The 17300-nt window shown below is 49.0% G+C and overlaps 2 protein-coding genes across 2 annotated transcripts; one reads left to right on the top strand and one right to left on the bottom strand.

Annotated features, from left to right (window-relative positions):
• The first annotated feature begins 219 nt into the window (after positions 1-219).
• LOC131086002 (pituitary homeobox 3) lies at positions 220-6673 on the top strand. Its single transcript, XM_058028619.1, has 3 exons — positions 220-328; positions 4892-5097; positions 6110-6673. The coding sequence occupies exons 1-3, from the start codon at positions 220-222 to the stop codon at positions 6671-6673; spliced, it is 879 nt and encodes a 292-aa protein (XP_057884602.1).
• A 6050-nt stretch (positions 6674-12723) lies between these two features.
• On the bottom strand, positions 12724-16059 carry ELOVL3 (ELOVL fatty acid elongase 3). Its single transcript, XM_058029680.1, has 4 exons — positions 15947-16059; positions 15112-15243; positions 13743-13894; positions 12724-13145 (listed from the first exon to the last, which is right to left on the bottom strand). The coding sequence occupies exons 1-4, from the start codon at positions 16057-16059 to the stop codon at positions 12724-12726; spliced, it is 819 nt and encodes a 272-aa protein (XP_057885663.1).
• Between the last annotated feature and the right edge of the window lie 1241 nt (positions 16060-17300).

Genomic DNA, 17300 nt, shown 5'->3' with positions numbered 1-17300 from the left:
GGGAGGCTCAGCTGAAAGCCCAGTATGTCCATTTTCCAGCCAAGAAACTCAAAGGTGTCCAAGGATCACACAGGGATCCTTTCCTTTTCCTAGACCTTTCCTCAAGGCAAGTCCCTGCTGGAGATGGTGAGGAGAGGTCACACACACATTGATCTCTCTGATCACCCCGTGACTACTGTTTTTCAGATTCCTCCTTCTCCACCCACCCATCCCTGCCCCATGGATTTCAACCTGCTGGCAGACGCGGAGGCTCGCAGCCCAGCCTTGTCTCTCTCGGACTCTGGAACTCCTCAACATGAGCACAGCTGCAAAGGGCAGGACCACAGCGGTGAGTGCAAGGCCCAAGATACAAGAAAAACCCTGTCCCAACCTTGCTCGTGGATCTGGGTGGCCAGTGGCTTGCAGAGGGACAGTTTCCCTTTGTACTGGGAGCCAGAAAAATGCCATAGCAGCATGGATGTGCCAACAAGCAGGGGAAAGGCATAAGGGTCCATATTGCAATGACAGCTGTTGGGAGGGTGAGAACATCATCCCAGTGGTGGGGTCATGTGGCCCTGGCTGTAGGAGGCTGCTGCTCACAAGAGCACAGCCCATGGCAGACCAGAGCCAGGCAAGTCAGGTTACAGCCCAATCAAGATTTTATTGTATTTGCCTAAACAGGATCCAAGGTGCAGAAGTCTACACCTAATTTTAAACTGTTCTCTTTTTTTAACCTCTGTTTAAATTATTTGGGTTTAAACTTTCTATGGAAAAGGTAAGCCTTAGGCTGAACTTTCCAGGTTCATGCATTAAGATGAAAAGGAAGCACTGTCTTGCTCCTGCTTTAACTGAAAAAGTCTCCTCACCTATGCCTTGCTGCTCTCCTACAGAGGTGCCTCTGACCATTCCCAAAGGCTGAACCAACCCCAAGCCTGCTGAATTCTTTATCAGGCTCTGAATAAGGAACATCACCATACACACCTGTTCAGAAATCAGCTACCAAATGCTGTGGTTTCCTCTGGATTTTACATCTGTCCGATTACCACTCCATCCCTTGTTGTTCTGGATCTGTCAGGATGCAAAGCTGTTTCTGCCAGTGCCAGCAGGAGGGAGTGAGGGCTGGGGACAGCCCGCTGCTCTCCGTGTAAAGCCTCCAGGCTCACCCGCATGCAAAAGCTAATAAGGATAATGATGCAGATTAAAATTCCCCAGAGAAAGTATCATGAAGGGAGTTACACTGGGATAACTAGAGTCAGAGAATCTGCCTGACAAATTCCCCACTGCACACGTACCTTAGTTGGGCACATCCCCAAGCTCAGTGGCTCCTCGTCAGCTGCTTTGGATGCATGGCAGTGTCTCCATTCAAGTGGCCTTCCCTATTGAGCCCACCCTGGCATGCTGTAGAAGTGCCAATTTAGGCACTGACTTTTCTTTCCATTAGGCATGAGCAGATAATTCCAGCTATGGCCACAGTCGTTTCACCGAGTGGGCGAACATGTACAGGATATATTCCATGACCTATTTTGGGGTGACAATAAGTGTTGGATGCCTGGCTACATCACTCCCCACTGTCTTAAGCAGTCTAGAAATAAAATGGTTCTGGGAGGTGACTTGCCAGCATTACCTGTGTGCAGCTTGTAACTTTGCAGCAGAGGCTGATGGCAGCCATGCATCAGCAGTGTCAGGCAGAATAGAGCTGCCTACCAAGGTCTGCCTGGAACAGGGGCAGAGCTACACTTCTGACACTTCTTGACTCCCCTCAAGAGAGCTGCCTCCCTACTTTTCCTGGGCCCAGGTTCATTCATCCACACAAATAAGAGATCTTGAAGAAGTGAACACAAACCTTGCTTGTCTAGGCTCAGCATTCAGGGATCTCAAGTGTCCTCCAGTTGTATGGCATGGTTAGTGACACCCCCTTCTGTTGGGTTTCATCAGGCAGCACTGGTCAGGGGAGAGCAAGGATGAAGAGTGAGGGAGGTAGAGAACTGCCCCACATCTCCCCATATTGTGCTTCTTGGCATGGATTCAAGGCACCCACATCCTTTCTCTGGGCTCATTTCTTTCCCTGCATTGCCATAGTTTGGGTCCCCACTACAATCTGTCAAAACTCTGCACCTTTTACAGAGGACACTTATTCCCTGCTTATAGAAGAAGCAGAAAAGAGATGACAGACAGAAAAAACCACAGCTAGCAGGTATGGAAACAAAGAGAACACCAAGTTGAACTGCAGAGATTTTTCAAGGCTCAGAGTTGGGATTCCTACTTCTCCTTAGACTTAAGATTTATGGAAAGTAGGTATACCAGAGGGTGTTGAGAAGACAAATACCAAACAAGATACACTGTGATCTCTTTCACCCAGATGTAGCCCATAAAGCAGTGGTACCTTCATTCCATTTTCTTTCCCTCTTGGTATAATTTCTTCCTGAGTGAAGAAGGGCAGTCCTGGGCAGGAGTTCCCAATAAGGACACAGCCTCCTACTTCACAGCAATCCCTTCAGAAATGAATATTTGTCAGGGACTTTGGTGAGAACACATCCCCTGTATGCATCAGGCTCCAATTAACCCAGGCTCAGCAGATGAACAAACAATCCAAATGTTGCCTGTTCATCTGTATTGAGCCATTCCTAATAACTAGCTCAGATGGGTGGCATCACTCCCTGTTCAATCTCCTTTGGAGATAAATAGTGCAGGAATCTCCTGCATCCAATACTGGTTTAGAGCACTGAGCTAGAGAAATCAGATTAATCTTCTTGGCAAGAACCACTATAAAAAGCCACATTAAGAGCATGCTTCCAAGAGTTCTGCTGAATATGGGATCCACAAACAAAGATGCTCATGAAAATGAGAAGAGTACCACAAGGCCACAACCAGTCTCTTTCATTCCACTTTTCAATTTTCAAGAGTGTGCTGGGAAAGTTCTTGTACAGGTACACCCTGGATGGAAACACAAACTGGTCCTGATGCTGAGAACCGGACATAGCACCTTCCTGCTTAGAAGAACCAACTTATAACCTGCTGCTGTGAGCAATGGCCATCTCACTGTCCTTGCATTCACATTCCTGCTGATGCATAGCATCAGATGTGCTACAGAAGCAGAGGTGGCTGGTGGGGAGCAAGCCACTGACCACACCCAGGGTTTCCTCCCTGGAGAGCAAGCAGTTCTCCTAGAAATGTTCTCTGCAATTCCATGATTGCTCCCTTTGAAGAAAGGCAAGTACTAGGAGAGCTTTCCAGAAAACATTTCTGAATTAACAGACTGTCATAGGAAGAGGGTAGTGGCACTGGGTTCCTGAGACAGGAGCATCTTCCAGGTCTGGGGCCCACTGAAGCACCTACTGTTGGCACAGCACTGCCCTGCAGCAGTCTCTGTGGGGGCTCAGATTCCTTTAGGCCTCTCACATGCCCTATAAAAACTAAATGAAAAAGACAGAGCCTATTATTCCAGAGCACTTCCATTTGAAATGGATGGAATCCCTTTTTTCCCTGACTCAACTGTATTCCAGGCTGCTGTCTCCTTACCTCCCTACTCATTAAGGGGCTGTACCAGACATCTTCACACTGAGATTTTCCTGGACTTTGAAGCCTTTTGAACTAGCTTTTACTCAGAGAACTGGACCAAACAAAAATTTCATTTTTATCAGAGTGATGCCAGGATTTTTTTAAAGGTTCTTCTTCTAAGTGGAACAGTTTGGGAACTATTTGCAAAAATTTCTATTTAGTTTAGTGGACTATTTCCCATTGTAAAAGAACACTTCTCTCCTTGCTGAAGACCTGATTTTCATTTGGAAATGCTTCACCCAGATTCTAGATCAGAGGAAGGAGTTGAACATGAGAAATTATTTATTTTCATTTGAATAATTTTCCTCTACGGTAACTTGTCTTGATTCCCAGCAGAATTAAACACAAGCCAAAGCTTTCTTCCATAATAAAAAAAAGTCCCACATTTGAGCAGTTGGGCACTCTATGGAGGACAACTGAAGGGAAGATATTTGTATTTGCATTCTGCCCCTATTTGCATTTTGCCTGCTTGCATTTGCACAGCCCCCAAAAAGGGCTGTGGCACAAGGAAACAGCTGCCCACCTCTACTCACAGCAGCCAAAAGCTCAGCACGCAGACATGGACTTGATGCCCAGAAGGAGGCTGAGCTGTACATTTCAGTGAGATGTCAGTGTGAACACTGGAGAGTTTTGAGACTTTAATGGGCAGTGAAACAAAAGACACTGCCTCCAGAAGAGGGATCTGTGGATCAGAAGGAGGGCAGGGGCAGAAAGAGAGGGAGATGCTGGAATACTTCATGGTAAGGTCTAAGAGAAGTCTTTCCCTATTTTTAAAAATCAAAACAAATGCAGCTAAGTAAGAATGTAAAGGAGCAAGAAGGGGAATGAAAATTTGTGCTTCTCAGGTTTAATTAATTGAAGAGCCTCAGCTTGCTATCAATTTGCAATTTGTCTTTTCCCATCCCTTGTCCATGAGGGATACGACTGGATCTTTTGCTGTGTCCTAAGTGTCAATTTCTGTTCAGTTTTTCTAAAGGACACCTTAGGCAGAGAGCTTTAAGCAGAGTAAGAACCTTCTGATCTGGATAAGTTCTGCCACTATCTCCCATGTGAACTGTAAATGAAACCCAAATATTGGAAGTTTGGAAAATCCAAATCCAGTCACTTGGAAGGTAACATCTGTTATGGCAGTTAAACAAAGGCAAGCTGTGCTACATGAGAGGGGCATTGCTTTTGGTGCTGGCTGGATGCCTGCTTGCAAGGACAAGGGAGGGAGATGGGACCACTCCTGGTGGCTGCAGTGGAACGGGACCTCACTGAGCATGCACTGGTTGCCCCAAGGATAGGCTCCCCAAGTGCATCCAAGCCCTCAAGTTAACTCAGGGATCTCCCCATCTTTCTGTTTCTCGCACAGACACTGAGAAGTCCCAGCAGAACCAGACGGACGACTCCAACCCTGAAGACGGCTCGCTCAAGAAGAAGCAGCGGAGGCAGAGGACACACTTCACCAGCCAGCAGCTGCAGGAGCTGGAAGCCACTTTCCAGAGAAACCGTTATCCAGACATGAGCACCAGGGAGGAGATTGCAGTCTGGACCAACTTGACAGAGGCACGAGTCCGGGTAGGACTGCAGCCCTTCCTGGGCCTGAGCTTGTGGGGAAGAAGCCTGCTGTGATACATGACCAAGGTGTCCCCAAACCAAGCAAGGAAATTAGGAGCACTGAAAAATTTCCCTGTCTTGGAAACACCTCACTAGGGTCTGCCCTTGAGATCTGACACATCCTGCCACACACAAACCCTATGCTGGTGGTGCCTTCCCCATCCAGGGCCACCTTGCAATTATACAGGTAGATTCAAAGCCCAGGCTCTGCCCCACAGAGCCCCACCAGCTGGCTACCTCGACCCAGCAGACCCTTTCCTTGCATACCATCACTCCCCAGCCTTACCCTTGCTGGAGGGCACTCTTTTGGGTTCCCAAATCAATGTGCAGTCACAGGCATGGTGTGGCAGGGCTCCAGCTGGAGTGAGAGCTTCTCTCTGCTACTAGAAATATGAGTTAGCAGCATCATGAATAGCCTTCCAGCAGCTTCCATGCTCTAGGAAGTTATATTGTTTGAACCCCTCTAACACTAACAGATTTTCCTTTTAGAAGACAGACCTATAACATCCCACTCCAAGCCAGTCCTGAGGCAAAGTCAAAAGAAGATAAGTTATTTCCTTTGTTCAGCAGTTTTCAAGCCACATCCCTCAAATACTTTGCTCCCAAGTCACACAACCCCAATCCCTCCTTCTAGCTGTGGTCACTTGGAAATACAGCAAGTATTTTCCTCTCTTTTTTCTGTATAAAGGGCATCTGTTTGTTGATTGAAGTGGGTCATTCTGTGTGCTGTTAAATGGCAGTTGTTTGGGTTTCTGTTGGTTGACTGAGGACCACCTGGTGATTCCTGCTGGGAGATGACCCTGAAGCCCAGACATCTTGCTGCAGCTCTTTCCTGATGCTCAGCCTCCCATCTCCTTGGGAGCATCGCCAGCTCTTCAACAGCTCTTGTCTTGCTGGGCAAAGAAACCAGGGCAAGGCCCCTTTCAAGGCCAGCCAGAGCAGTTCCCATGCCCTCCCTCTCTCTCTCTTGCAGGTCTGGTTCAAAAACCGCAGAGCTAAGTGGAGGAAACGAGAGAGGAACCAACAGGCCGAATTGTGCAAGAACAGCTTCGGAGCCCAGTTCAATGGACTGATGCAGCCTTACGATGACATGTATTCCAGCTATTCCTACAACAACTGGGCCACCAAGGGGCTTGCCAGCAGTCCGCTCTCGGCCAAGAGCTTTCCATTCTTCAACTCCATGAACGTCAGTCCCCTCTCCTCCCAGCCCATGTTCTCCCCACCCAGCTCCATCACCTCAATGACCATGCCTTCATCCATGGTCCCTACTGCTGTGACTGGGGTACCGGCCCCAAGCCTCAACAACCTGGGAAACATCAATAATCTGAACAGCCCGAGCCTCAACTCTGCTGTCTCCTCCAGTGCCTGTCCTTACGCCTCCACAGCCAGCCCCTACATGTACAGGGACACGTGCAACTCCAGCCTGGCCAGCCTGCGGCTGAAGGCCAAGCAGCACGCCAACTTCACCTACCCGGCGGTGCAGACGGCAGCCTCCAACCTGAGCCCTTGCCAGTACGCCGTGGACAGGCCCGTATGAAGGGCTGCCCGCTGCCAACCAGGGACTTGACCTTAGCCTGACAAAAGGAGACCTTTAGCCCTACAACAGCGTACGTCCTGCACAGAGTGAGAGTGAACATGACAGCATAAGAGGGAGACAGGGAGAGAAAGAGCGAAAAGAACGAGCAGGCAGACGAACCTTTATGAAGATTTGTCTATTGTATGGTGAATTTTGACTGTCTTTCCCCTTCAAAACCCCTTCCCTTCTTGCCCACCAAACCTTCTCCTCCATGGTAAAATAAACCAAAAGAGTCTACTGGAAGCCCCGTGGAGAAATAGGAGCCCCAACATGCAGGGTGCCTGACCCATGGGAAGCACAATCAAGTATGTTTCAATCTGCCCCTCCAAGCCCCACAGGGGTGAGCCCCACAAATTCCTGGGACAGCATAGGCAGCCTCACAGCACCCCTGCAGGAAATAGCCAGAGACAGGACAGCTTGAGAGGGGTTGCCATTTGGTGCTTGGCTAAACCATATTCTCTGCACACGTGCCAGATTTCAATGAAAGATATCTTGCCCATTTATTTATCATACAGCCAGTAAGGAAGCCTTGTCTCAGTCAATTATCATCTCTTTATAATGCATATATACACATGGCCCTTCAGACTTAAAACCTTCAGGAGCTGGGGGTTGTAAGAATATAAAATATGTGTGTATATATATCTATCTATCTATCTTATATATATATATATATATATATATATATATATATATATATACAAATACATATAGAGACATTAAAATATGCTTTCTTGTTTTGGATGTGAAATAATCTACCAAGTAGACCTTAAAACCAAAACCCTGTAAAGGAAGCACATCCACTGAGGCAGTGTCCTGGCTGTCATGCTTTACTGCTTCAGTCATTTTGGTCAGACACACTGCTGCCAGCATACATCCCAAACATTCCCATCTGCAACAATCAGCTCCTCCTTGCACATCTCCTTCCCTTCCCCAAATCCCATTTCCAAAAAAGATAATAAAAGTTGGCACAAACCCTTTAAGCTTCTGCTTGTGTGGTTATTGAAAGCACAAACCTGCTTGATTCTGAAGATTCTGAAATCAAGTGCCAGCAGCCCAGGTAAAGGTAAGCATCCTTAGAAGCACCAGCACAAGGCAGTCCGAGTTAGAACAGGGGTTGAAGTTTGGAAGAGTAGTTCATGTTCCTCACTTAAATATCAAACACCTGGCTTCTCAGAACAACAAAAGGCCACACGCACAGTAGGAAGAGGAAAACAAGTCCGCTCTGTGTTCCCTGTCTGCATGCACCCAGTGCAGCAGGAAGGTTGAGCCTCTTCTGGCTCAGGCTTCCCCACTGTGCTGGACGGGGCCAGTGCCTTTGGGCTCCCACAGCCCAGGGCAGGAGAATTCCCCCCCAGGCTCTCTGGCTCCAAGCAGTGGTCCCCAGGGCAGCTGCCAGGTGCAGCAACTTGCCCTGCTCAGCTTCTGTTGGGAAGGCTGTAAAACAGAGGTGGCCCTCCTGAGCTCTACAGGCACCTGGAAAAGCTGCTGCTTCAGCCAATGCAGAGAGAGGCAGCAGATCCCTCCAAGGGCCCAAGGAAGCTCCACATACAGCAGGGGAGCAGGACATCTCTACCCAGTGCAATCACCTTTCCCTTCATCAAGCACAAGCTCCAAGGGAAAGCACAACTCCAATACTTTGTTTTCCTCTTTAGATAGAAAAAAACCAGCCCTAAAATACCTTCACAACAAACTGTCCTACCAGGAAGAATAGGACAGGCAAATCTGACATAACCCATGTTCTGCAATGTCGTCAGCATGCAGAGAGAAAGCAAGTTCTTTGCTGAGAATGGATCCTCACTAGGACACTGTAAGAGGTCTCTCACAAACCAAGCTCCTAAATGGCTCAGCTTTTGCCAAAGCCTCTTCCACAGTTCAGTTGCTTCTGAAGGTATTTATGAGCAGATGCTGAAAGCAGTCACAAGTGTCAGCTCACCCTCACTGTAACAGAGTGTTCTTTGCTTTGAGCTAATCCAAAATCTGGGGGCCAAGATATCCTGCACTGAAACGGCTACCAGTGGAAAGGGTTCAAAGATCAAGTGTAAACATATAAAAAATAAACACAGTACATGTGGCCAGTGGCTCTGCAGCCTGGCTAGTTGGCTCAGGTTTTTCCTTCCCATGACAATTTGCTGTATGGAGAAGATGGTGGGGTCTGTTTCTGCAGTCAGAGGTATTGCACCATGTAGGATCCAGACCAGATGGCAAACCACACACCAGCTCTGAGCTGAGAGCACTTTGTTCAATGCTACCTAACAACTGACACAACCTTAAGGTTTTCCCATGGGAAAACATTAAAAACTACGGAAAACAGCAAATAACTAAGTGAGCAAGGTGGCAGCAGAGCGCTCTGGGAGATGACTCCTATCTGACAAATGCCACCTGCCTTCCTGGTTCAGCTAAGCCAGTTCAGCCTCTCACATTCAGCTTCCTCCCCATGGGGCCAGAACTCAGACATCATGCTCTCTGGTCCAGCACAAACACAGCAGGTGTTCTACAGACCTTACCCAGCACTTCTCTCTCCCCAGTACCTCCCCAGATGTATCCTGTTGATACTGCAACCCCAAGCACACGATCTTTAGCAGGTTCCTACTTATTCTGGAGACCTGTTAGGCAAATAACTCTGTCGTTGGATACTTCCCAATCTGCAAATTTAGCAAGTGCACATTCTCCTCCATCACCCAGATCATTAAAGGAAGTGCTGAGCAAAAAAAGACCCGCAACAGATGTTCCTGAATTTCACTCAACAGACCCCTTCCTTTTCAACAGTGAACTGTGGATAACTCTCTGGGTATGATTACCCAGTGGGTTTGGTACCTACCCAAATCCCATCTAGATCATCCTTAAAAGCCACTTGACTGGCAGCTAAAGCTCTCCGTCACTATGCCCTTACCCTGTCAGAGAGGAAAACTGAATTATTTTTACCAGATTCTGTTCTTGATGTGCTCACAAAACTCCTGTCCACATCTCCACTGTTTACACATAGTGACATTATTTGATCCAGCTTTTTGCTCATTTGTTTAGGTTTTTGTTTTTTGTTTTGGTTTGTTTGTTTGTTTGGGTTATTTTCATTTGCTTTGGTTTTGTGGTTTTGTTGTTGTTGTAGGCGTTCGTTTGTTTGGTTTGGTTTTTTGTGGGGTTTTTTAATGTTTTTTGAGGGGGGATTTAACGGCGAGCAGTTCCTGGCTTTTGGCCCCAGTCCCCATTTTGAAGAGGGGGAAATTCCGTGGGAATTCTCACAGACAACAATGACTAATTCTGGGATAGCTTTGTGCGAGATTCACCACACCGAGAGGGTCTGAAAAAATCCCGTTTGCCTAAATACTGTCTTCCTTGCACTTCTCTTACTCAAGGCCAGATTTTAGCGCCCATCACCAGCACGGCCCGTGCTCCCCGCTCCGCTGCTGCTGTCTGAGGGCTCACACAGCGCGCACCGACGCCGGGTGTCCTCAGCAGCTGCCGCCGGTTCTTCCTCTCAGCCCAGGAGCAGCGCGGCACCGTCCGCGGTTCGTGTCCCGCTCGCACAGCGGAGGATGTTCCCGCTCCTCCCGCTTGCTGCTTGCAGCCAACAGAGCCCCGGAGCGCGGGGCGGGCGCGCACCTCCGACCGCTGCTGTGCGTGTGAGGCTGGGCTCCGATCGCTCCACAGCCGTGAGGGGCGGCTCTAATCTCGGTCCCAGCCCCGTTCGGGGCCCGCTGCCGTCGCGGCGCGGGCCCGGCCCGACCCGGCCGGCAGCGCCCTCAGCGCGGACGGCGGCGCCGCCTAGCGGCGGGTTGCAGGGCGGGCTGCGCTCCCGCCCTCGGGACCGAGAGAGACCCCGGGGAACCGCCTCAGCACCGTGACACCGAGAGAGGCCCCGGGGAACCGCCTCAGCGCCGTGACACCGAGAGAGGCCCCGGGGAACCGCCTCAGCACCGTGACACCGAGAGAGGCCCCGGGGAACCTCCTCAGCGCCGTGACACCGAGAGAGGCCCCGGGGAACCTCCTCAGCGCCGTGACACCGACACAGCCTCCGGGGTAAAACCGCGCGCTCGCTCCCGCCCACTCCCCAGCCCGGCTTCGGCTCCGGGGCGACCTCATCACTCTCTTCAACTGCCTGAAGGGAGGTTACAGCGAAGACTGGGGGCTGGTCTCTTCTGCTCTGCCTACAGAGAGGACAAGAGAATATGGCCTAGAGCTGGGACAGGGGAGAGTCAGATTAGATATTAGAAGGGTTTTCACTGTTAAGGTGGTCAGGCATTGGAATAAGTTGCCCAGGAATGGGGTGGAGTCACCAACCCAGAGGTGTTTAAGAGGCATCAGGATCTGGTGATATGATATAGTGGTTTAGGGGTTACAGTGGTAGTGCTGGGTGGATGGTTGGACTTGAAGTTCTTAAAGGTCTCTTCCAACCTTGATGATTCTGTCATTCTTTGCGTTGGCACAGATGCTGGACAGAGCTGAGGGAGCATGCCTTGGGCAGCTGTAGAAGTTAGGAGAGCTGGCAGTTGCCTCACCAGGACCACAGCAGTTACCTAAAGTGCCCCAAACAGCACTCTGCAGGAGAGAAACCACCCCATTACTCCCATATGTTCACCATCCCCTCCCTAAACTGCAGAAGCCAGTTTATTCCTATTCCCCAACCCTTTAGCTGACTGCTCCTGCCTTTCCCACAGCGGGGGAAGGTGCTGTTACACCACTACCCAACATGCTGCCAAGTCCAGAGAAGGAGCCCTTGTCAGGGAAGGCTGGACAGGGCTGTTGCCACCTCCCAGCATTGAAAGTGCAGCCCACTGCCATGTAGCAACTTTCCAGTCCACTGCCTTGAGAGGCCAAAACTCACTCACCAGTAGGAGCCAACACCCACCCAGAGGCTCAGACCCTTGGATTCAGGCTCTGAGGCACATCTTGGCTTTATGAAGCACAGTGACATGCTCATTTCAGATGGTAAAACAACAGCCTGATTTTTTTATCATCTCTCTCTCATTTCTAGCTCCCTGGTGTTGAGCAAAGGTGCTCAGGCAGCATGACCAGCTGATGACTCCAGAAGGGGTAAGCACAGAGGGACAGCCTGCTGGACACATAACTAACCCTCAGGAAGACGCAGTATCAAGACACAGAAGGCAGCATTCCTCTCACACTTCTGTATGAAGGTCAGGTATGAAAAAGGCATCAAAGAAATCAATCAGTCCATACATGACAGTATTTATTAGTTGTTTCAACACATCACCCAGTGGCAGATGCACCCAGAGATGAATTGACCCTTCTGTTCCCAGCCCATGAGACTGGCCATGGGCGGGGACCATGGGCAATGCTTGACTACTGCAGGACCGAGCTGGACCCTGCTCATCTTTTAGGGTTTGAGGCAGTAGCTAGTCAAGTCAAATTTATGGGTTAATATTGTACAAGAGGCACACCACAGGTAACAGCCATTAAAGTTCATGGGATTCAGTTCCTTGCATCACAGAGGAGAAGAGAGAGCCCAGATAGATCCTTTCTCTACATAACCTTAAAAAATCAGCAGTTTTCCATTTCACCAGCAATCTATTCGAGCTTCCCTGCAGAGTAGCAGCAGGTTTGGGCTCTGTTCTTCCCCAAAACTGGAGACCACAGAGAGGGCAGTGCTGCTTTGAGAGGAGTTTCCCTACCTTTTTTCCAAGGAGTGTCTTGGTGCATGCAGGATTCTATCAGTCCCCCAGAAAGGAAGTGAGGCACAAGGCAAACCCAAGTGATGCAAAGAAGGAAAAGCAGAACCTCAACCCTGAGGTTTCCAGACCCCAGCCTCTTCCCCTTTCTCCTGTTACCAGCCTGCCACGACCTGCACCTCACTCTGGCATGCCACCCACTGCAAGGCAGATACACCAATGGCCAATGTGCAAGTTACTCTGAAGGCTGTTACCCACAGTGATCTCTTCCTAAACCCCATCACACCCATCCCATCAGGCACTTAGGCTCCAGACAGAAGCAAAAAATTTCCCCTTTTTCTCTCCCTCTCTCCCCACTTCCATCCCGATCTCTTCTTCCATCCCTTGGTTTCAATTCCGCTTTGATTTCTGGGTGTTACTCAGGTAAGTTTTCACGAAGAAGTTGGAGAAGAGGACCAATAAACTGGTATAGAAGCCCGATGAAAGGAGAAGCAGTGGCCAGGTATACTGACAGAACTTATCATCCTTCCAGAAAAAGATAAAGATGTTCATTACTACATATCCAATAATCTGCACAATCTGTGAAGTGGTAATTAGCATGGTGATGGAGCTAGGTACCCGGATGCCCATGGCTGCCACACTGTAGTAGAAATACATCACAACATGGATACTGAGGTTTAGGGCTGTGCTCCATCCTGCCCCAGCTACCATCGTCTTATAGCCATACCAGGATAAGATCATTGTGAAAATGTGGTGGTACCAGTGCAGGAAGATGAGCTTCTTTTTCCGGAGAACAATGAACAGAGTGTCACCTGGGGTTGGGGAACAGGTATATCATTAGTCAGGTGAAAGCACAGCAGTTGCACAAGTTTTCACATGAAACAGACCAAGCAAGCTTCAATGCTGAAGCCATTATGTGGTTTGATCCCACCAAAGCCTAGGTTCCCATTGATATAATCTGTATTGAAGAGGACCATTTAGGCATTCTATCTTCTGGCATGCTTGGAATATAAGAACCCCTTGCCCCAGGCTTGCTTTCCCAGATCTACCTGCACTTCATTTCCAACTGGCTCTTCTTTACTTCTTTTTATGAAAGCTGTGTGGAAAGCCCAGCCCTCCCTGCCTGTCTGCTGCCCCCTTGCCATGGCTGTTCCAGTGCAGAATTGCCTAGTCCAGGCACTGGCCTGGGGATCAGACTCGAACAGTAACATCAGGCTGCAGCCCCCTGGAGAGCAAGCATATCATCCCAGTCGAACAATAGGGAGCAAGAACACGAGTTCTTGCTAAGGCTAAGCAACAAGCAACCCTTTTCTCCACGTAACATTTGGACAGAGACCTGTAAAAGAAAATCTGCTTGTAAAAGCAAAGCAATTATAAACACACAGGATAAGGAGAAGTTTCAAACTCACCCATTTCAACAAATTTGCTCAGACCAAATAGATATATCCAAAGCTTGGAAACAGGGTGGACATAAAAAGATTGACTACACACTGATTGCTTAAATCCCTTGGTAAGGACAAGGAAGGCCAACTGCTTCCAGATCCGACAGGCTGCCACGAGACTGCAAGAAAACCAGAGGAGAGCTGAACACTGTGCCCAGGGCCTCAACATAGCCCCTGAGAGCTCTGCACCCATGAATATTTAGTTGACTCCATCTTGATGCTCAGGGCAATCTCAGAGACATTTAAACAAACCTTTGCCTTCTTAGACTTCCTAACAAGTTTTAGCCAGGATTTAAAACCTATTCCTGCAAGACAAAGCAGCACGATAGAGTGCTCCCCTCAGGGAAACACCCCCTGCTTCCACCGCTTGAAGAGGCACTTGAGCGAAAGTTGCCCCACTGATGAGAAATGGAGGACAATTTTCCTGATGTCCTGCCTTTTGACATGGGCCCAGAGGACAGGGAGCGTTTATAACCTCCTGTGGCAGGCAACTCCTACAGCTTATGAGAAGAAATACCACTTTTTCCTTGTTATCAGCCTGTTTCATTAGCACAAGTTTGTCTCTGAACAGAGCATGAACAGCTATCCCCTGACCTCCCCTCTTCCGCAACTTGTGCTTTTACACACCACTGCTAAACTATGCCCTGACAGAGGACAACCAATGTCCCTTTGACCTTGTCAAAGCCAATTGGAGTTACAGAGGCAGTAGTTGAGTTTTTCTCTGTCCCACCAAACAGAGAGAAAAAGTTGTGCAGATGAGAGGAATTTTCTAAGATTGACATATGCTAGTTTGAATACAGGGCACAGGCTGAAACATTTTCATGGCTACTGCAGGAAACCTATTCAATAAGACAGGACAGTTTGAAAACACATTTTAGTTTAATCTTTTGTGCTTCTGTGAGTGCAGCAGAATTTTCTCCACCTCTTACACAACAGTATTAAAGAAATGGGGTAGTGGGGGGGGGGGGGGCGGTGGGTAGGGGAAGAGAAAGAAATCTAAATTTTAAAGAGAAATAGACCTCAAATCAAACTTGCAATTGGCAAACACCCTTTGAATGAGGGAAGATGTCTGCTCTTGCAGGCTTCACATTCAAATCTACCCACTAATGATTTTCAAGTACTCTTCCCAGAGATCCTTTTGCAACTCATTCTTGCTGGAGTATTTCTGGTGAGAAATAAATGACTTGTATAAGCAGGTCACTCCCCTAGTTAGAAAGTGCCTTCAAGAGGAAAAATTTTATGTAGCCTAGTGTTGTAGTGGATAACCAGAACTTTCCATCAATCCAGTTCTGAGGAAGGGTCTACAGCTGTCTCCAGATTTAACAAAGGCTCTTACCTGAACAAAGACAGACTGAAGGACCACAGGATCAGTGGTCCACGCAGTTTGAAGGGCCTCCGCTCCTTCATGAAATGTTGGATTCCAAAGATCAGGATCAAATAAATAACAGAAATAGTTAAAGACTTTTGCCTGCAAGTAGAGAAGAGGGAACAGTCAGGAAAAGACCCAAACTGACCTATTTTTAGCCAGACTTCTGTAGCCCTGGCAAAGTACTCGCACACTCACAAGAAACAAAAGATCTCCCATTCTCATGTTAAAGTTGGGTTTGGTCACAAGAAAGCCTGCCCTGACAGTGAGCAAGCAAGAACCCTAAGGACTGCACAAAATAAAGTGAACTGCTACACCATGGAGATTTCCACAGGACCTTGGTGGGATGAGGCAGGTTCCGGTAGCCTGTGGGCAGGATGCAAAGCAAACACATCAATGCATCTTATCCCTTTACACGTGAGACTGTACAGGCAGTTTCATGTAAGCTGGAGCCTCAAGTGCCTTGTGTTATATCCCACACATTCCAAGGCTTTAGTGCAGCATGGCAGGGCTGAGTACCCTGTTTGCCAGCGCAAGGGCTGCAGTGGCCATCCGTGGGTGCTTTTTGCCCTCTTGCACATCCCCATCTCCCTACAAGCTGCAGCCCCACCTGCACCACTGTTTGCTCTGCCACATCAACTGCTGCACCCCATCCTCCACAGCCTCAGGTAAGCAACCAGAGACCCCCCATCTTCTCCTCCTCGGAAATGAAGATCCTCACACTTGTTCTGCTAAAAGCAGCAGGAGCCGATTGGGCTACCCAGGGTCTGGAATGCACCAGGTCAGCAACCTCCTCTCCTCTCACCAGTTCTCCTCCATCCATTTCCTGGCTGCCCGGTGATTAAAGTTCTTCTCGAAGTCATACTCCCCCAGCGGCTGCAGCTCCGACAGGTCAATGTTCGCTTCCATAGTCAGCATCCCCGGGAGCGACCCGAAACGAGGCACTCCCGCACGCCTCACGGTGGATATAGTCCCGGGAACGCGCTCCGCCCCAACATCACACCGCGGCGGGAGGCGGGACCGGCAGCCTCCCGCTCCTTGTCGTGGGTAAGGAGGAGGAGGCTCTGCTCACCCAGTCAGGCTGAGCGGGAGGTCCTGCCGTTCCCCGTCCAGCCCAGCTCATCCCTCAGCAGATGGGCAAGGTGATTCCAACATTGTCACCAGCAGCCGGCAGAAATTCCATTACCCGGACTGCAGTTAGCTGTTGTGCCTTCTTCACCATAGACAGAAGTATCTGGCTGCTGCTGGAAACTAGATGGGTTCTGGATAACCTCCTACTGAAGTTCCTGCAGCTGAAAATGGCTCCAGCACAGTCAAAATCCCCTGAATGCAGCATATCTTATTGTACCCTCAGGTCACTCATCTTGGTGTCTCTCCCAGGTGTCATGTCTTTACACAGGTGCAACATCTGCACCCTGCAAAGCTCACAGACTTGGAAGGGGTTTGCTTCACGCAGGCATCACTGTGCCTGTGCACAAATCATCTGCCTAACTGCTGCCTCTTCAAACAGGGGAACATTTGCCTGGGTGAGACATTTCATAGGATTGTAGAATGCTTTGGTTTGAAAGGGACCTCAAAGATATCTAATTCCAGCCCTTTGTCATAGGGACGGACATCTTTCACCACACCAAGCTGCCCAAAGCCTTATCCGGCCAGGCCTTGAACTCTTCTAGGGATTGGGCATCCCCAATTTTCTCTGTATTTGACAATGGAGTAGTGTGAGAAAATCAGGAAAGAATTTGACATGTAGGAATTAAAACCCCTTGGCGATTTTTGCACCACCCCGACTTACACTTTCCATTTTGCAGAGCACTTGCGTGTATCTGTGGAAAGTTCAGCTTGCATGTGTCAGCAGCAGTGGTTTTACCATACCCCATAGAGTACCATACCCCACAGAGTGTTTTCCCTAAAACACTCTGTACATAGCATGAACTCCCACTGTGCCTTGCACACCTCTCACCCTAGTGTTTCCAGCACCAAGGATGTCCTTCCCCTTCCAGAAGACTGTAGGTCAGGGATTGTGCAGTCTCCATTCCTAGGTCACTTGTCTTTCCTCTTTCATCACCTACTTTGGGCAGTAGCATCACCAGGCAGAATATTTGAGTACATGCTGGAGGAAACTTTCATCTGTTGCAAGGGCTTCTGCACACCACAAGAAC

This window comes from Melospiza georgiana, chromosome 8, assembly GCF_028018845.1.
Source record: "Melospiza georgiana isolate bMelGeo1 chromosome 8, bMelGeo1.pri, whole genome shotgun sequence".
In the NCBI taxonomy this organism is placed as follows: domain Eukaryota; kingdom Metazoa; phylum Chordata; class Aves; order Passeriformes; family Passerellidae; genus Melospiza; species Melospiza georgiana.
This window is presented reverse-complemented; position numbering and strand designations above follow the sequence as displayed.

Bases quoted from the DNA above. Each gene is read 5' to 3' on its own strand.
- ELOVL3 (XM_058029680.1), bottom strand. From the start codon at position 16,059: ATGCTGACTATGGAAGCGAACATTGACCTGTCGGAGCTGCAGCCGCTG. The intron at 15,244-15,946 runs GTGAGAGGAGAG...CTCTACTTGCAG, and splicing joins AAATGGATGGAGGAGAACTG to GCAAAAGTCTTTAACTATTT. The intron at 13,895-15,111 runs GTAAGAGCCTTT...GTTTTCTTGCAG, and splicing joins TTCAGTCTGTCTTTGTTCAG to TCTCGTGGCAGCCTGTCGGA.
- LOC131086002 (XM_058028619.1), top strand. From the start codon at position 220: ATGGATTTCAACCTGCTGGCAGACGCGGAGGCTCGCAGCCCAGCCTTG. The intron at 329-4,891 runs GTGAGTGCAAGG...TTTCTCGCACAG, and splicing joins CAAAGGGCAGGACCACAGCG to ACACTGAGAAGTCCCAGCAG. The intron at 5,098-6,109 runs GTAGGACTGCAG...TCTCTCTTGCAG, and splicing joins TGACAGAGGCACGAGTCCGG to GTCTGGTTCAAAAACCGCAG.